General features: G+C 39.7%; 1 protein-coding gene across 8 annotated transcripts in view; it reads left to right on the forward strand.

The window, feature by feature from the left end:
* The first annotated feature begins 5,996 nt into the window (after positions 1-5,996).
* LOC109852451 (disintegrin and metalloproteinase domain-containing protein 11) overlaps positions 5,997-18,938 on the forward strand; it is a 32,721-nt gene continuing 19,779 nt past the window's right edge. For 7 of the 8 annotated variants that reach the window (XM_020423623.1, XM_020423626.1, XM_020423628.1 and 4 more), the window contains exon 1: positions 5,997-6,797. In XM_020423623.1, the coding sequence (XP_020279212.1) occupies positions 6,710-6,797 (88 nt within the window). In that variant the 5' untranslated portion in view covers positions 5,997-6,709. The remainder of the gene's footprint in view (positions 6,798-18,938) is intronic. The other variant, XM_020423625.1, reaches the window with a different exon arrangement.

Consider the following 18,938-nt stretch of genomic DNA (forward strand, 5'->3'; position numbering starts at 1 on the left):
ATTATATTTAATGAAATGTGCATATTTTTACATATATATCATAAAATTGTAATCGTTAATTTCTTTTAAGATTCTATAAATGTGTATGCGACAATTTAAAAAAAAATAAGATTCCTCTTACTAATGTTTTTTTGAACACTCGTTAGAAAAAAAATTTATTAACGCCGTCGCGCGAAACTTTCGGAGCATTCTGTTAACGTAAATATATGCGTACCGAGATGGTGAAGTACGTTCAGCACCTCTTGCCGCGTAGCGATTAGCTCGCACTACTGAATGAATGACGTATCGTTTTCTGAATGAATGACGTATCGTTTTCTGAACGAATGACGGCACGAATCTATCTTGTGTGTTTGACAAAGGATTCGAAACGACGGAGCAGAGGAGTAAATCAAAAAAACGGGGATTTCTGCAAGATTTAATCTAGGACGAGGTACTTAGGAGGAGTCTTCCCTCGCGAGAGGTATATAAAACTTTACATGTAATACAAATGCGTCAAGAAAGCACTCGCATACACACATACATATATTATATCTGTCATCGCATCACGTTTAAAGAGTTGAAAATTCTTTTGTTACCGTAACGAGCGTGCATTTATTCGCACACTGCGAGAGTGTAAGAAAAGCACTACGAATTTTCGTCAGGATTTAAACACAAGATCATATTACTACTATAACTATAGAGATAACGACGAAGAATACCGTATAACTATAGAGAGATTTATACATCTATAAAATGTTTTTTTAACCAGTAAGTTTTTTTATTAAATCATAAAATCAACAACACACAGACTCTTGTGAATTTTACATAATTGTTTCCTTAAATTTCCTTTTTTTTTTTGCAATTCCAACTGTTTTAATCCCGTGAATTACAGTTAGAGAGTTTCACGACGCTCGAATGTGTGAATCCACGTTTTTGTGCTTTAAGGTTGAATTAAATCGTGTCTTAAAAACTAATTATACAAGTTTTAATGGTGTCATTTAAATGTTTTTAAGTGAGTTTCTGAAAATATCTTAGAAAATTGAAGTGAACCAAAACAAAAAAAAAAGAGTTCTTCTTTACTTCTATGTAAATATGAAAATATACGAAGATGATTACGAAATGAATACACTGAGCTTAATTAGAACTACTTTTGTATCGTGAGATATGACGCGAGCGCTTTCTTCGCGAACCTACACTCTCCAAAAATCGCATATTTAATTAACGTAACATAAATTATATAACATAAACTAAAATCATGATAACTTGCAATTCTACAGTAAAATATGTCGAAAACGCTACGTAAGCCAAGAGTAGAGTGAATTAAGATTTTTTAAGCATTAAAACGAAAAATTTTAAAAATAAAAAAAAAAACGAGAGATTGTACTGATGACGGTGACTTTTTTAAAATGGCGTTTTATCGCGTTACGAGAGAATATAATATGTGTATATATAATGCATAACGTACATCCGCAGGAAAACCAATACACACACACATATACACACACACACACACACACGTAGATCCACACGCGTGTGGTCGCGTGCGGTCTCTATGTGTATATACATATATATACAATTTATAGATACGCGAGAGTGCGTGCGAATGTGCGTGTCTGATAAAAAAGAGTGCTGCAAGAATGTAAATAGTAAAAAAAAAAAAAAAATACCGTATTGTACCACGATTATCCACGAGGATCTGTAATTGCCAAGTGTAAAAGTTACATACAATACATACGTCATCTATAAATATAGATTACATAATAATAATAATAAGTAAGTTCGATGCACGATAGCGACAATCGCAGTATCCTGTGCGATTTTTCGGCGGGCAAATGTTTGCACCATGTTTGTTCGTGAATTTTCCGGTAAGAAGAGTGAGCAAAACTCGTTACTAAATTCCATATTTAGCTCGTTTTTCGTTGCTCCTTCCGGACCGATTGAATATTACCGATCGGATTGTTGCACGTCTGAATCTTCGATTGTAAATATGTTTTTTTTTCTCATACGAGATCCTCAAAAAGTTTTTTCCACGCGTTTTCCCATCCCTGTGATTGTATATATAATTTTCAAACACTTACGTTCAAACTGCACAAAATTCACCAGCAAAAAACAAACGGTGCAAAATTATTTCCGAAATGGATGTCACTCACAGCAAGACACACATTTCTCGTTAACCCTTTTCGCGCACATGTATCACGTGGCGTTTTTGTACGTGTACACGGAACACATTCCCTAGATAGAATTTCACACACATACACACACACACTCTCCTACTTGTAGCCTAAGATACAATACGATCTTGTTCTTTTCGCTCAAACTTAGTAAAAAGAAAAATCTTAGTAAAAAAAAAAAAAACATCTACGGTATCAGACTATAAAAAAAAAAAAGATGAAAGTGAAATGTGTCTCAATCTGTGAGAACGTATTTATTGTAATGCAAATTTAGTGGGACCTAAGTAGGCTTCGTTGTGCGCGGAAAGGGTTGACCCATTTATCAGCATTTATTAAACGGATAAAAACACACTTGGGGAAGGAGAAGAAGGTGGCAGGATGATGCCCGGGAGAGGAGAGATTGCTCGATTGTTGAAGGAAAAAAAAATGTTCCGCGTTGACGTCGAGCTTATAAAGTTACTTAATGTTAAACTGATGTTTTTACACGACTGCCATACAATATATTATGTATTTACACGATGACGCGAAGTCACGCTAGTTCGTCTCGGTAGCAGGTGCATTGTCTGTCGCCGCCGCACAGTGTGATATCTTTTTACGTCCAATCGAACAGAACAGACATACTTTACTCGTCTGAACGTTCCGCGGCGTTTTCTCGCAATCAGGTAAACTATTTCTGTTCTTGAATTGGCCAAATTTTATACTGTGCGTATTATCGAGTACGTTTTTTCCACTATGGCGCGAAGAGAGTGGAAAAAGAAGGTTTATTCACGTTGGAAGTATTTTTCCTCACCGCAAAGAAGAGACGCGATGGCAAACTCTGCGCGCGGCGAATGAGTTCCACTGCGAACACGAGTCTGTTTCTCTCGATTACGGATTGATATACACGCCAAAATGTGTACCTACTATATATACGTAAATAAATAAATAAAAAAAAAAAAAAAAAAAAAAAAAACGAATGAACAAACAGATGTGTGTGTCGGAAAAAGATTGAGGAGAGGAAGAGATCAAGACGTTCAAACATTTTTCATTTTTGAATAGCAATTATTTTTTTACATAATTGACATGTTTATGTCAGTTGCAAAAAACATTTGCGTACACCAGTCAGTTTAATTTAACAATATTACAGAAACTCACGATGTTACAAGAAAATTGCGCGTCTATATATACAAACCAATATGAACAATTCTATAACATATATGTGTGTGTGTTCTTAATTTATTTTTATTTTTTATGTCACTTTATAGATGGATGTACGTAGACTTTTTGTGACTGATTGTATAAACACGTGCATGTCGCCCTTTTTAGAAATTTAATATTCATTTACGCACTTTTCTCTCCGTTGCACATAAATAATATTACTTTTTATTACAATGTTAACCTACTTTTTATTCGCGTTCTCAAAGAACACGTTTGCACAATCTCGAGAACGTTCTTCAAACACTGCGTTATTTCGCGTACGTTTGGCTCTGTCGTAAATAAATTTTCGTCCAAATTCTCTGCAGTATAAGCTACATACGCAATAAGAAACTTAAATTTAGACCGACACGTGAATGAGTCTTTCACGTGCCTAGACGTTCAGCTTCTCATATCTTATGTACGCGAAAATCGATTATTACTCGTGTTACGAAACAAATTTTGGCACGTGTCATCTCTGCGCTCTGCCGCCTTTGTATACAATGAAAAGAAATTATTTGCATTACGAATTGAGAGATGATCCCCCTATCTTACGATAAGGAATTTTTTTCTAAGAATAAATTTATCTTCTTTCAAAAGATAATTTGTGATATATCTTCAAATTAGAGATCTCGTAATTTCAAGTCACGAAAATTCGTTGAATAATAAAATATTTTTTTTATTTATTTCTTAAACCTCGTATTTCTCTCGAGCAAAATTGGTACTGTGAAGAAACAGTTGCTGCGCCGGCTAAAAATGACGTAAGATTGTTTCCGCTGTTGTGCAAGCTGTTGTGCATCGTTTAAATTTAGCGACAAAGTTCAAGACAGAGAGACAAACGCGATTGCTGTAAGACGCGACTAACAGGTAAGACAATACGCCGGCTAATGGATCTTACTGGGAATTCGCGCAGGCACGTAGTGATAATCAGATTGAAATTTGATGATAAGAACAAGTTGGTTCTTTTTGTGTACAATACGAATGACGGGAAAAGTAATAAATTGATTCTTCAATGCCGCAGTTCAGAGATCGGACCTCGAAATTTAAGTAAAAAAAAAAAAAAAAAAAAAAAAAAAAAAAAAAAAAAAAAACCCGGCTTGAAGATTGATTCTTAAATACGTTTCCTGAATATCTCAAGTTATATATCTCATGAATTTTTTCTTGTATCTCAGAGAATTGCGTTTTTTTTATATCCACGCGGACCCCGAGCAATCTACCTCATCAGCTGTGTATATCAATCTCAGAAAATTCGATTTTCGTAAATTTTAGATCAGAAGAGTGCTCTCACATCAATAATTTAATTGAGTATACTTCGAGCTTCCAGTGTGTTTTTAAAATCCCCTATCAAGATTCAGATACATATGTACACATATATGTATGTATACACTATTTTGCAGTTAAAGCGCACGTCCCGGAGCAATCTAAAACGCTCTTCGTTCCACGCTCTCCTCCCCGTTCCACTCTCTTCACTTTAATAATTTCTTTGCTCTTCTCGTTCCGCGATCTCCACCTGATCCAGCATCTCCGATATCTCGTGTGCTTCAGCACCAACTATCGTCACCTAATCTCTAACTTTCCTCTCGGTCATCCTCCCTTCCTCCCTCTCTCTCTCTCTCTCTCCCTATCTGTCTCTTTCTCCCTTTCCCTTCTCACTACTTCGTTTGATTGACGCTAATGATCGCACTATCAATTAGCGGTCTGAGTGTGCATTTTCTTTATCTCTGTCAAGTGAAACGACGAAACCGAAATTACTATCACGTAACCGATTGCTTCTCGATCGATCTTTTTTTTTTTTTTTATTTTTTATCCCAATGAGCTTGAGTGTATCTCTCTTGTGTTCTGTGATTCAATTTAAATTTATGTTAATGTGATTACAATTTTAGCGACATTCCCGGAAGAGATCTAATCCCCGATCTGTTTGCTCTAATTTTTCTAACACGAAGATCTGAGAAATCTAGACTTTATGCAAAACATAAAATCCTCAGAATCGAGATACGAAGTAAGCTCCTTAGTTCTCCGTCGTTTTCTCTCAGATTTTGGATTCCTACCACTTGATTGTGGATATTTCTTTCTCACTCTCGCTCTATTCGTCGCATCCTCCTCTTTCTCTTTCCCTTCATATTTGCCATTCATCCGAAACCTTCATCTCAACGATCCCTCCGGCACCTCGTCTCGCAGCATCTAGCCGGTAGGCAGAATCACCATCCTCGCAGGACCTTGATCGGTCGGTGCTCTGCGGCAGGTCCTGCCACCTAGTCCCTGTCGTTCACTCTCTCACTCTCTTTCTCTTTCTCTCTCTGTCTCTCCCTCGCCTTGTGCACCAACCAAACCCCAGCCAAAGGGGCTTTTCGCATCTCGATGCCGCTTCTGCCCTCGCGGCGGTAGCGAGAAAGCCACCAGCGCGCGTTATTGATTTGACAGGAATGACGGGAGGTGGAATGGCGCAGGAATCGATAAAAGGAGGTGGTGGTCCACGCTGCCGGTGGTACGCTGCGCGGTGGTGCGCGCGTGTGCACGCGACGAAGAGCGTCGATATTGCGAGGTGCAGAGCGAGCGAGCGAGTCGCGGAGGGCCACGGAGGGTTGGTAGCGAGCAGGTGGTGGGAGAGATGAAGAGGAGGACCGGAGGGAGCGGCAGCGCGAGGAGGAAGACCAGGAGAGGGAGCGGAGAATATTTTCATACTCCAGACTCCCGGCGTAGGTAGAAGATGGCAGCCGAGGCGTGATTCGGTCCGGGCAGTTCTTCGAGAGTAGTAGGACCGCAATCAGCTCCGGATTTCGAGAAGAAGAAGCCGCCGGGAATAAATAGTGTGCTATCCCTTCGTGCTCGGCCTTATTTTCATCGGTCGGTGCCCGTGGCCCGGAAATCCCATAGGAAGCCACCGGAAGATGATTTGAGGAAAAATAAAGAGAGCTAGGCGAGAAAGAGAAAGAGAGAAAGACAGAGACAGAGATAGGGAAGGAGAGTAAGAGAGAAAGAGAGAGAGAAAGATCCGGCACCTCGTCGCTCGGCTACGCTTCGCTCGCTCGCGCGCGACGTTTCTCTCCATCTCGCTATTTTTCTGTCGTTTTTTTTCGTCGCCGCGCAAAGAACCGCTCGCGTAAAAAAAACAGAAGCGCATTCTCCAAATCGCACACGGATCAGTTGTCGGTAGTTTAATACGATCGTCGGAAGGAACGACCTGTGATCCGCTCCGTTACGCTCCGATCCGCTTGGCTCCGCGTGCCGCGTCGTCTGATGAGCGAGGAGGTGGTAGATGTCGGTGATTATGCGCGTAGTAATGAGTAATTCTGTAAAGACCGTCGGGATCGCAGCAGCCGTCATCGTCGCAGTGTTTTACGAGCATCATGTAATATGGAATTAAACAATGTTGTTAAGACATAAACATGTTCTGGCTACACTGTGGACTCTTTGTTCTCGTGATTGCCGTATCTGGATTTATTAGCAGCTTAGCCGACACTACATCTAAACGAGGTAACGCCTGCCTGCCTTCACCCGCCTGCGATTTTGTATTTTTGCCTGTCTCCGTATTTTTCCGCTATAAAAAATTGATGGATATTGAGCTGTTCTGATGGATTGGTGGTAGTTGTCTCGATTTTGGTTTTAACGACTGAGAGAGAGAGAGAGAAAGAGAGAGAGAGAGAGAGAGAGAGAGAGAGAGAGAGAGAGAGAGAGAGAGAGAGATATTTAATCGGAGCTAAGTGCAATCAGTCCCGAGACAATATTACAGCCGAGCCGAGAGAAATCGTAATCCAAATGCGGATTTTAATCAGGTCCCGGGGTTTCTTTTGTAAAACGACCATGTTTGTCAGGAAGCTGACTGCACTTCTTTCGATCAATTTCGAGAAGGACAATGAACCAGGTCAAGTGTGATTTGACGTAAGAGAGATGAAATTATTTTTTGATGTAACCGGAAACCTATTTTTCTAGTTTTTTGATTTTTGCTTTCGACGAATCTACTTGCTTGAATGAATGAAACGCCGATCATTACGTTATACGTACTACCTTTATGCACCTCGCTTGGCAAGCGCTTATCCCCCACGTTAACGCATAGTTGTAAAAAGGTAAAATCCGAATCAACGAGACTGAAGACTCAAATGCGTCTCAAAGATAAGAGGAAGCTCTCGAGAAAGCTTCTTAACAAATACAATAATAGAAAGCCAATAAAAGCCCGACACACGACGGGATGTGCAAGATCCAAGTCGTTCGAGATTTCGTAATTGGCGCTTTACGCGAACAATTCCAATTATGATAATCTACTCTCTGATGGATAAATTTAACGCGAGATTTGCGTAACTTGCGAAGCAATATTTTGCTAAGAGAAAGATACCGCGTTTACATTTGGTAAAATGAAATAATTTTGTCGAAACAACTTTCAGGATAAAAAAAATAAATAAATAAATAAATAAAAATAGTAATCTAGTTCAAAGTTCGACGTAAACTTAAATCTTTTTTTTTCAAATTAACTATCCGGGATTAATAATGCTGATGCAATTTCTCTCAATGAGTTTGCATTTGAATTTGTGTCACAATTTTTATAGATTTTATTCTCGCGAGTACACACGGCATGTGATATCTGGTATCAGGTTTCTCTTACACACGATATTGGACATTGAACTAGCCGAGTTTGTGCCGGTTTTGATCCTTGATAATCGCCAGATATAGATACAAATGCGTTTTTCAGCTAAACAGCTTGTTTTATTTGAGATTTACTTTAGAATGTGCAAATTTTTCTATCTTGCAGTATATTTTCGCTTTCTTTTCGAATCTAAAAGATCTAAATTTTTCCAACGTCCTCTCTGCTCAATAACGTTTACATCGTTAAACGCGCATTCTCTCTCATCTTAGAAAATTTCTAAATCAGTCATCGAGAAGATATTTTTATCTTGATAGAAGAATCTTGCGAGGATCGGTGTCCTCTTCGCTGAGATAAGAGGATTCTCTTGATACCTGTTAGAACGGAAATTGTTAAGATCCGAATACACCGTGTTTACGACGTGTTTAAGATTTTTTTCCGAGTCCGTAGTTTTTTTTTTATTTTCAAGAGCTTCATTGAGTTACAGATTCCTCTAATCGTAGCTTCAATCCGTAGCGTCAAAGAACTTACGATGTCGGGTTAAGGAATTCCGGAATTCGAGGAATCCGAGCGATTCGGATAATCTAGAATTCAAATAACTTAATATTATCTAGAGAGATTAGGTGAAATCTAGTGAAGGAAATCTGGAGTCTGCGGACACAAGAATTTGAGGGGGTGAAATTTGATTTAAGATACTTTCGAATCTTCTTGAATCCTCGACAAAAAATCACGTTTTTTTTTTTTTGCATTATCGCAGCGTGTGTATTCTTTTATGCGCACACACTCGCCTATTACGACGGACTTTCTCTTTTTTTTTTTTTTTTTGTCGTTGACGGCATACCCGTTCTCTTTCTCGTTACAGCACATTAATTAACTTCACAACGCCAACATGAAAAATAGAATTCTCGAATAGCACAGAAATAAACGAAACATATGCTGATACAAACTGCGAACACAATAAATAATGATTAACGTTCATCTAAATAAAAAAAAAAAAAAAAAAAAAAAAAAAAACAAAAACACTCAATTTGTCGTATTTATTGACAATTTGTAGCTATAAATGTTGAAGAACAATGTCCAATTTGTACAATCCTATCAATTAGTCGTTGTTAGCTTGCTGAAATCTGATACGTGCAATGCCTGCTGCGCTTAGTTTTCATTAAATACATAGCATTTTTTATTAATTTTGCCGTATAATCCCCAACTAATTCGCGACAATAAAACTGCTGATTATACGCGCGCACGGCGCACTCTCAGATTCCTTCTCTCATCGTATTCGCGCAATTTGGTATTTGCTGACGTCGGAGAATGCGAATATATAGATCAGCGGAACGACGCGGCGCTTTGGTTACGACCGGCGTATATATACGTACGGCGTACGTACATACGTTACGTCCGCGGATTTTCCGTGGAAAACGGCCGCGGTGGAAAACGCGACGTCGGGCGTTGGAATGCGCGTAATCGTTACGTACATTTCCGTCGAGCTTCAAATCCCGCAGTTGCATTATTCATAATGTTATCGCGCGGAATTACTCCGCACCCGCTTGCTCACTTTGCATGTCCTCCGTTGCCCATCCGCTCCGACGTAAAACCGCGAGCACGCGAATGTGCGCTTTGCACATGCATCATCGCATGAAGCAGCTTATCGCGCCGTCGATGTTCCCAACGACGACGACGACGACGACGACGACGACGATGACGACAACGACGCGCGCCACGACAATGATGTACGTGCGTGCACCACATTTCTTATAATGCGCAGATATCTCGCTCGGCGGAACGTGATTTTGTTTTTATAAACGTTTCTATAACTCGAAGCATTATTCAGAAACAGATAAGTATTTTATGGAAAGACAGAAAAAGAGAGAGAGAGAGAGAGAGAAACAGAAAGAGATTATGTTATTTTTAACACCATTCTTGTTTGTCAAATGTTTTTATCTTTATTACATCGAAAACAATACACACTTATTATAAAAATTTCACCAGAAGGACTTTTTCTACTCCCGGGAGGAAAATCCTCTCGAGAGTAGAAAAGTACGATTAGTATCTCTTGGATACCAATGATAAAAATACAAATTTTTTTTCTTTTTTTCATCGTAGTAGCGTCTCTTTAACATTATACTACAAAATAATGAAGGATCAAGCTTTTTACAGAAAGCGGAACGGTCATAAAATAAGCTTCTTAGAGAGAGAGACTATTTTTTGAAAATTTTACTATCGTGTTTTTATAGTCCCCTCTGAGGATCAGCATCTCTCGAATATTAATGACGAAAATATTATTCTTTTTCTCTTTCTACGGTGTCATGATTGTCATGCTACATTCCCGCGCGAGATAATGTTGAAGGATCGAGTTGTCTACAGAGAGCGTATATAAAAGCGGACATAAAATATTTATAAGCTTCTTAGAGACTTCAAAATTTTATAGCCCATCATAAAGCGCTAATACATATTTTAATGACGACTTTAACGCTTCCCCGCGCGAAAACGGCTAAAGAATGAGGCGAAACCTGAGAGAGAAATATATATTTGAGACGGTACATGTTCGAGGTGTCGAAAATTAAAGGAAAAGACAACGCGTTTTGAATTTTCTTCGAGAGAGAACGGGGTTGATTTTGACGAAAATTCTTGTTTTGTTTAGCTTATTTAAAGTTACTTAAAGCTACTTGAGGCGAGAGTACACAAATTGCGTAGTCAAGATAGCGCCTAATCAAATTTTCGTTCGACGGAAAGATCGATAACAAGCTGTTTCCGAAAGCCATAAAGGTGACACGCTTTCGGGGCTATACAATGTGTTTACAATGGATTTCCATAATCGTAAAATAACATGCTTGAGCTCTAGCTTTGTATCTATATAAAAAAAAAAAAAAAAAATTCACAAGTTGTACAGCTGCGTGTTACACGATATCTATTTGCGACCGTAAAAAAAACAAAATGTCGTTTGTAAGCGATATCGTCCCTTATAAAAGTCCTCACTAACATTTCGTGTATGTAGTAACGCTGCATTATTCATGAGAATACAATTTATATGGAAGTAATGTACACAAAGTTATCCCTTGAATACAGAAAACGACACACTCGGCCCGAAGGAGTTATAGCCGGTGGAATATATTTTGTTTACTCGTGTGTGCGCGAAATCGATCAACTTGTATCCTGCAATTAATCAAGAACGTGGGACGGAAAGACGACTCGTCGGCGAGTTTCCTCGAGCAAGACCCCACGAGAGATTGAAATGGCAACGTGCCAGTTTTAACTTATTGGCTTTTAATACGTGAACCTCACGGCCGATTTTGCAGCTCGACAAAATATAGGACGGGGAGGATAAGGTCTCGAAAATCGCTAGGCGAGGTAATGCGCGCGAGGATTCGCAATGCGAGATTCGTCGTCGATCGATCGAACGAGAGCATGCAGAGAAGGAAAAAAGTCTCGAAGAATGAGAAATTTGTTTTCGGTTGCGCGCGCGCGCGCACTTACCGAGATTATTTTTCGAAAATTTGATTTTTTTAAATTTAGTTTTAGATTTTTAGATTTTTAATATTGATAAGCGCTGGAAGAGAACTATAAAAGACAAACTAACACGGTAGATGATGTACGAGCTGAGAACATAGCCTCTGGACGAGTGGTTAAGTACTCATTCATCAGAGCGTACACACATCTACATACTTCGCTCGTTTAACCTCTCACCCGGTGTGCGTACACTCACTATACCATCATTTCCGATTTCCGCTCACCCACGCCTTCCTGCGCAGATTTATGAGACGGAAAAAGAGGGAATTATTAAGTTTTCATCCGCGAGATTTTAATCAAGCAGAAAACGATTGCTGTTTTGGTTTTTAAACTAAGCATTTGTAAAAAAAAAAATAAAAAAAAAAAATTGTACAATTTTTGTTTTCAAATCAAAAATGGAAATTTATTTGAGATTCGAAAAAAGAACTCATCGATAGAAGGTAGCAATTTGACGGATCTGTGAGATATCTTGCATTTCTCTCTGAAACGGTTTTCTCGCGGGGCGAGAGAGGACGGGGCGGAAAGGGACCGAAATGAGGATAAGTTGGAACTTTCGAATAGAAATAATATCACGGCGTGCAAATAAGAGCCGAGCGACGCTTGATGCGAGCGCGCGCGATATTAAGTCGCTTTCTTCTCCCGAGGTGTAAAGTCGTGATCTGGAACGATTTGTTCTCCAAATTTCACTCCGTCGTTCACCCTTCACGACGTGTCGAGCGAAAAAGAATTAGCTGGCATCGCGCAAACATTAGCACGCCGACTGAATTCCAAATCGATCCGACCGTTTTATTTTAACGGCAAGCGCGCGATAAGATTCCTGTTGCTCGCGCGAAAGCGTGTGCGTATCTGCACGAGCGTAAAATAACGGATCGATTTTCTGCATGCACACGTGCACACGTTATCCTTCTTCCATTCCCGTACCGTATCCGCGCGATCGATCTCTCTCGCGCGATGTCGTAGAGAGCGGCGATCAACAGGAAATCGCGAAATAACGAGGCAGTCGACTGCAGAGCGCCTGCAGTGTACATTGACGTATGCGTTGGTAGTGATGACGTAATGAGGGTGGCAACGTGAGAGGGAGAGGTGGGGACGGAAGGACCTCGGACGAGGGAGGGGGTTCTTACGTGGTTATCGAGTGACGGAAGAACGATGGATTCACTAACTCCTGGAATGTGTACACGATGTGGGTCACTCTGATCTAGTTTCTCCCCTGTCGCCGCCTTTCCTTCGACTTCTTCGAATGTAAATTGTATATATGACGTTTATTTTATAGAAGCGAGCTCGCGCCGAATATCGAGGACATTTCCGTATATATATATATACACGAAATATATACACGAAATATATACACGAAATATATATACGAAAAAAGAAATGCGCATAGGTTATGATCAAACAAATAGGATGCGGGGATTTACCCTCTGAATCTCTCGTGAGTGAAAATTTGTTTTTCGGAATTATTTATAAAATTTTTACCCTTGAGAGTAACATTTTTTATCGCACATTGTCCGGGAGTTTGTTGTATTTAGGGAGGGAGAGAGGGAGTGAATTTTGTTTCTCTGTCTCTTGTGTGAATTTTGACGGCTTTCCGCGTAATTGAAAACTTGATCACGTTGCGATAAAAATTCAGAGAAGGTAGCGTGCGAAATCAGGTAGGGTCGCGCGCGCGCGCGGGAGGAGCACGAACGGACGCGGGGCGAAATTAAATTTCTCGTGGAAAGAGGCCGAGTCTCCTAACCCGTGGCGAGGTGAAAAGGAGATCTTCAATTTTAGCATGATCTCTGAAAGCAGCGGCAACCAAAACTGGGTCGTAAAGCGTTGATACGAAGTGGTGCCCCTTTTGTGCGTTCGCACGTGCCCTTTGCCACGCTGCGAATTCCATTATTAGATTTGCGAATGCGATATCCGTTTATAGTTGGTCCTTGCATGAAATCGAACGAAAAAATAAAAAAAAAATTCAACAATTTTCGAACGAGTTTGGAATGAAGAAAATTCGCGAAAACCGTTTGAGAGAATTATTGCCAAAGAGAAAACAAAGGTATCAATTCGCCCCGCAGCTGTTACATTCACCCTTTCCTCGCGGTGAAACGTGTCATATCGTATTGGTTGCTCGTGTGCAAACAATACTATGTGGTAGATCAAGGCGAGCAAACTTCCGGATCATTTTTCCCACATGTTCTCCGAGAGAACTCTTATCGATGTCTGAAAATTCTATCCCACTTACGATATCCGCTTTTTTCCCGATTAAACACACTTTTATTTTTTAGTTTTTATTTTTTTTTTTTAGTTGCAACATGTAAAATCTTAAGAATTAAAATGTTTCGACGAGTAAGTATCTTTGACTTGCAACACAAATTTAAGTGGTGTATAAAATTTATCTCAGACTCTGATGTGAAACATTTAAATTTTGATGAATACAGAAATCTTCTCTATTTGTCTCACACGTCTGACTATTAAGACCTTTACTACTTGACCTTGTTTGAGAACGATATAGGTATAACAGTTAAAATAATTTACTTAAGCAGTGTATGAAAATATCGATGGTATAACAATAATACTATTAATGAGATATGAGTGAATGTTTTTATTTCGAAGATCGAACTTTAATCCAAACGATCGCGGGAGGAATTTAAGTAGAAAACTCTTTAATAGTCAGACAAGAAAGTAAGGTGAATGTAGTAGTTTCCTTTATCTGCAAAAATTCGAGTGCTTTTCACTGCTCGAGGGGATAAATTCTATTACTCCAGTTTTATCTGCCATAACGCAAAGATATCCGCCCGGTCTAATATCCGGATAATAATTCTAAGTTTTCGAATTGGTCTCGAATTGTGTGGCCCCCCTTAGATCGAAATTGCCGTTCTCGCGGCGGGTCATTTTTCCCGGATGTCCTCTTAAATCGTTCTCGACGCCTGAGAAATTCCGCCCCGGACCTGGTTGCCTCTTTTCCGGCTGACTCGCCCGCAACCTGCCGCCGGTCTCGTTCATTTTCTTTTTTCGGGAATGACCGTAATCATTCTCCATCTTGATATCGAGCGAACACTGTGGGAAACGGCAAGCGGCAACGACGAAAAACGTTAGGACAAGGGAATAAATATAACCTCGCCGCGATGAGTTTGTGCGATACGGCGAAGAACTCGCCACTTTATTAAATTATGACGATAATAAATATAAAAAACTTTTGTGTAAGACAAACAACCTGCGACGATCTGGAACAAGAAAAGTTCGCGAAATTGTGAAATTTCTCACCCCTGTATTTTCAATTTTCAAGATTTCCCACGATCTCGCAAACTTGAATCTACGAATTTACGTGTAGTTTAGAATTTTGAAAATCTACAATTCGACGAGAAGATACGTAAACGTGTACATGAGTGTAAAAAAATCCAAGTTTAACGATAAAAAGAGGACTCGGCGATGTGTTACGTCAACACACGACGAAGAAAATAACGAAGAAAGGAGACAGAGGACGAAGAGTGGCCAAAGGACGACCCCAAAGCGTGATATTTGTTTTAGAATTCCTACGCTTTACCGATATTCGAAGTGGCAAAGCGTTTGAAATCTGAAACGAATGCGCGCAAACCTTCATCCTAGTCGGGCGGAAGAGAAGGAGACGCGTGTGACCCTACACTACAGATGCTATTATATAGGGGGAAACGAGAATCACTTAAGCGTAATTAATCATTGTCCTCACACCCGGAATTGCGCATCGTTAGTGTATCATTTTTGTCTCAGCGTCGTGACGTTGGGAGAAAATTTGATCTCATATTTGTATCGCATACACACACGCTCGTAACGGTGTGGGAATATCGATCGACCGTTGTGCTTGTTAAGGGATTTTTATTAGCGGGATTCTGTGCGAAGACTCACTTTCTCTTTGTTTTCACGTTGATGAATTATGTGGACATCCGATGATTTGGGGATAATGTTTTCTATTTATACGTTTTATTTTTATCTCTGTTTCACAAACGGAGTTTATTTTGCGACAAAGATGATTTTTTTTTATTTTTTTCTGACACTCGGAATCACCGACATCAGTATACTAATAAAAATTCGATCTCATATATGGTTTCTGTATGTTGAAATAAGCTATAATTTGAAGACACAATATAACAAATGCTACAATTTAATAACATATTTAATAACTGGAGAGGAATTTTAGTATAAATATTATATGTATGCGGGGGAGCGCGACTTTTTAAATTGGCCAAAGAATTCGTAAAACGATGGGAGTGGCAGTATTTCTGAGAGATGTGTGTGTGTGTACACTAGGTATTTGTCCCACCTGCAGACTGTGACTCGCTCACCTTCAATAAATATAGGAAATAAATAGGTGCGTCAAACACGCGAAAACGAGAGACAAATTCAAAGAGAAAAGACAGTTCAAAGCAATATTTTCCTCGTATCTGATTGCGTATTTATCCGACTTTAGATCTTCTTCGCGTATACAGCAAAGATATTTACGAGACAAATAAGAATTTAAAAAAGAAATAAATTACTGCAAAACTCTCGAATGCTCAAACAGAGAATCCATTTCAAACATTGAATAAATTCATCTCTGCATTTTTGGAATTTTGAATCCGAAAAATCTCTCGTAGCTCTCGTGGATCTTCCAGAGGAATATCACAGAATTAAGACGAAAGAGCGAATAAATAGAAGCAGGTGAAGGAGCTGAAGTTGTATTTCAACCGGTCCGCCATTCACATAGTATTTTCCTCATCCTTCTTTAACTCCTCTCTTTCTCTCTCTTTCTCTCTCTCTCTCTCTCTCTCTCTCTCATCGTGAATCCTCTCTTTCTCTTCGCGGCTTCTCATCTCATCGGAAAACGTTTCCATGCTGGTCGGGATAAATAGTTTGCACAGGAAAAGGATTTCCACGCCGGCAATTTATCTCGAACGTAGGCGGGCTCCATTAAGCGGAGACGCAACCCTTTGAGTCTGGCGAGAGGAGGATACTGCGGATTTGGGATTGCGCGTTGGGTTTAAGGCCGTAATCGTGGGATTTCAGAATGTGAACCAGCACGACGACAACGGGTCGTTGATAATTTCCGAGGAAAATTACTTTGCACAAGTTCGACGCCGAGAAAATTTCGGCGATTTTTTGCCTCTCTTCCGTGTGCATGCATATTTTAGTAGTATCCACTGTGCTCTGGTGTATTTTCGAATTAATGTCTCAAAAAAACAAAAAAACAAAAAAAAACAAAAAAAACAAAAAACACGAGTATAATAATGCTTTCCGAATAAAAAAGCTGAAATTTAGAACGGTCTTTTTTTTAAGAGGGAGTGCAAATTGTTTACTTTCCCGGAAAAAAGAAATAAATGTGTTCTTGGCCTCCGGGACAAACGACAAGAAAGACCTTGCTAAGGTATCATATCCAAGGAAAAATGGAGCTTCTTATTCAGGAGAAAAAAACACTGTGGGACTGCGAAAACTTTTTGTATCTATTCTAGTACGTACATGTACTCGTGCAAATACATGTTATTAAAATAAATTTAATAATTAAATAATAAAATGAAAGAGAGAGAGAAAGAGAAAGAGAAGAAAAAGAGAACTTTTTTGTAAGAATTATAAAATTATGTTTGTATAATATCTGGGGTTACTGATTCTAAAAAATTGCCGGATGTCTTTCTTACAAATAAAATAAGTCTTCCGCGAAAGTGGTTTACGTTGACAGTGAAATGAAATCAATATGAGCCGATGGAAGAGTCTTGACTATAAGAAAGAATTGACAGCTGCCGTTTTCCGCAATAAAGTTAAGAGGTCTTAAAGGAAAAAAGCACGTTTTAAGATGTTCGCCGAGTAATATACTCTTTGTACAAAACAAATTCAAAGAAACTAATAAAGTGGGCGCTTTTAACTTACAAACTTTATCTTTCGGTAACAAGTTGCAAAGAAATTTTAGGAGGAAACTCGGTAATACATTTACATTATATACTTCGCAAATTTGATTTTAATCTTTCGGGATCTACGAACCCGCGACTATCGAATTTATATCTTCGAGTTTCTTTTCTTCGAATATTTTTGTATACTTTTCGTATATTCCACGCGAGCTTGAGTCTTCGAATCACGATCTGACCTGTGAAGGGTCGTAACTTCCAGTGCAGCGCCCTTAGATATAGCGAGAGATGAGGGAACGTAGAAAGGGCGAGAGAGTGAGAGAGAGAGGGCGAGGGAGAGAGATAGAGGGAGAACAGGGAGAATAGGAAGAAAGAGCAAAGGGTAAGGGACGAAAGCAATCAATCTTTGAGAGGCAGATGAGTGCGGAAACCTAAAATATAGGACAACACAAATTTAGTCTGACTGCCGGTCCACATCCACGTGTCGACGTGAATGCGCAACCGCCCGGGTTTGTAATCGATATTGCCGACAAGGCACCACGCCCTGCACCTGCGAGATGTGCCGGGATATGCAATGCCACCGAACCGAACCTAGTCAAACCTTGCCCAGGATTCACTCTCTCTCTTTCTCTCTCTCTCTCTCACTCTCTCTCTCTCTCTCTCTCTCTCTGTCTCTTTCTCTCTCTCTCTCTCTCTCTCCTTTTTTCTCTCTCTCTCATTCTTCTCTTTCTCCTCACTCTCTCTTTCCCTCGTACGTTCCCCTTTTGCACTATCTTATCAAGTGCGCTTTGAAACTTGGGTGATCTCGGGCTCCTTTAAAACGGTGCTTTGAGTCCTAGATAAACCGATTGTTCGGTCCCATATGTACGACAACATGGTGCCTCAAACCTAACCAATTTTCTCTTCCGGAATCCTTCATCCCTATTACGATCACCCACATTTTCCCATATTAGTTTTGGTACTTCAGTCTCTGTCTAAAAAAAAAAAAAAAAGATGTTTTTATTTTACAATCTCGGACAACTTAATCGTCAAATTCTTCGTCGTTGCACGCGCACACGCGCAAAACTGTCGCTGCATCAAATCTCGTTCGAAACCTTCGATCGGAATTGTCACACACTTGTTTGCGCTTTCTCTCCGCGCGCGCGCGCGCGCGCTTTCAAACTTAAGGGATTTAAGGATACTTTTTCTTTGAAGACCAAATCTACTTTCACAGTTGCAGATAAATTGATTGCTCAGTTCTATGTGCTCAGTTCGATAACTGCATTCGGCATTGCAAATCGAAAACGTCGGAGGTGTAAAACCGAACGCAAACAAAGCTAATCGACCAATCGCATTGGACGAGTACACACAAATTTCCGAGTTAAAAGAGCACTCTCGACGTTTTCGACGCTTTGCAGTAGGTGCACCAAACGCGGTAAATGTGATATGCCTACTTCGAGTCAGTTTCTTTGAGAACTCTCTCTCTCTGTTGGCTTCTCGCTCATTTCTCTTCTCAAATACTATTCGCAACGCTTTTTCACGTTTATATCCCGTCACACTTTTTCCCCGTCTTAATAGACTTCTTATTTACATATTGTTTCTTATTTATGCTTTCTAATTTGCATTCACACCGGACAGACGAGCGTGCTATGAGCGCGCTATTAATTTTATTCTCGCGCATAAAACTTCGTAGGAAGGAGACAAAATGCATTTTGACTTTTAAAA

This window comes from Pseudomyrmex gracilis, unplaced genomic scaffold (genome assembly GCF_002006095.1).
Source record: "Pseudomyrmex gracilis isolate BER0280 unplaced genomic scaffold, ASM200609v1 scaffold_29, whole genome shotgun sequence".
NCBI lineage: Eukaryota > Metazoa > Arthropoda > Insecta > Hymenoptera > Formicidae > Pseudomyrmex > Pseudomyrmex gracilis.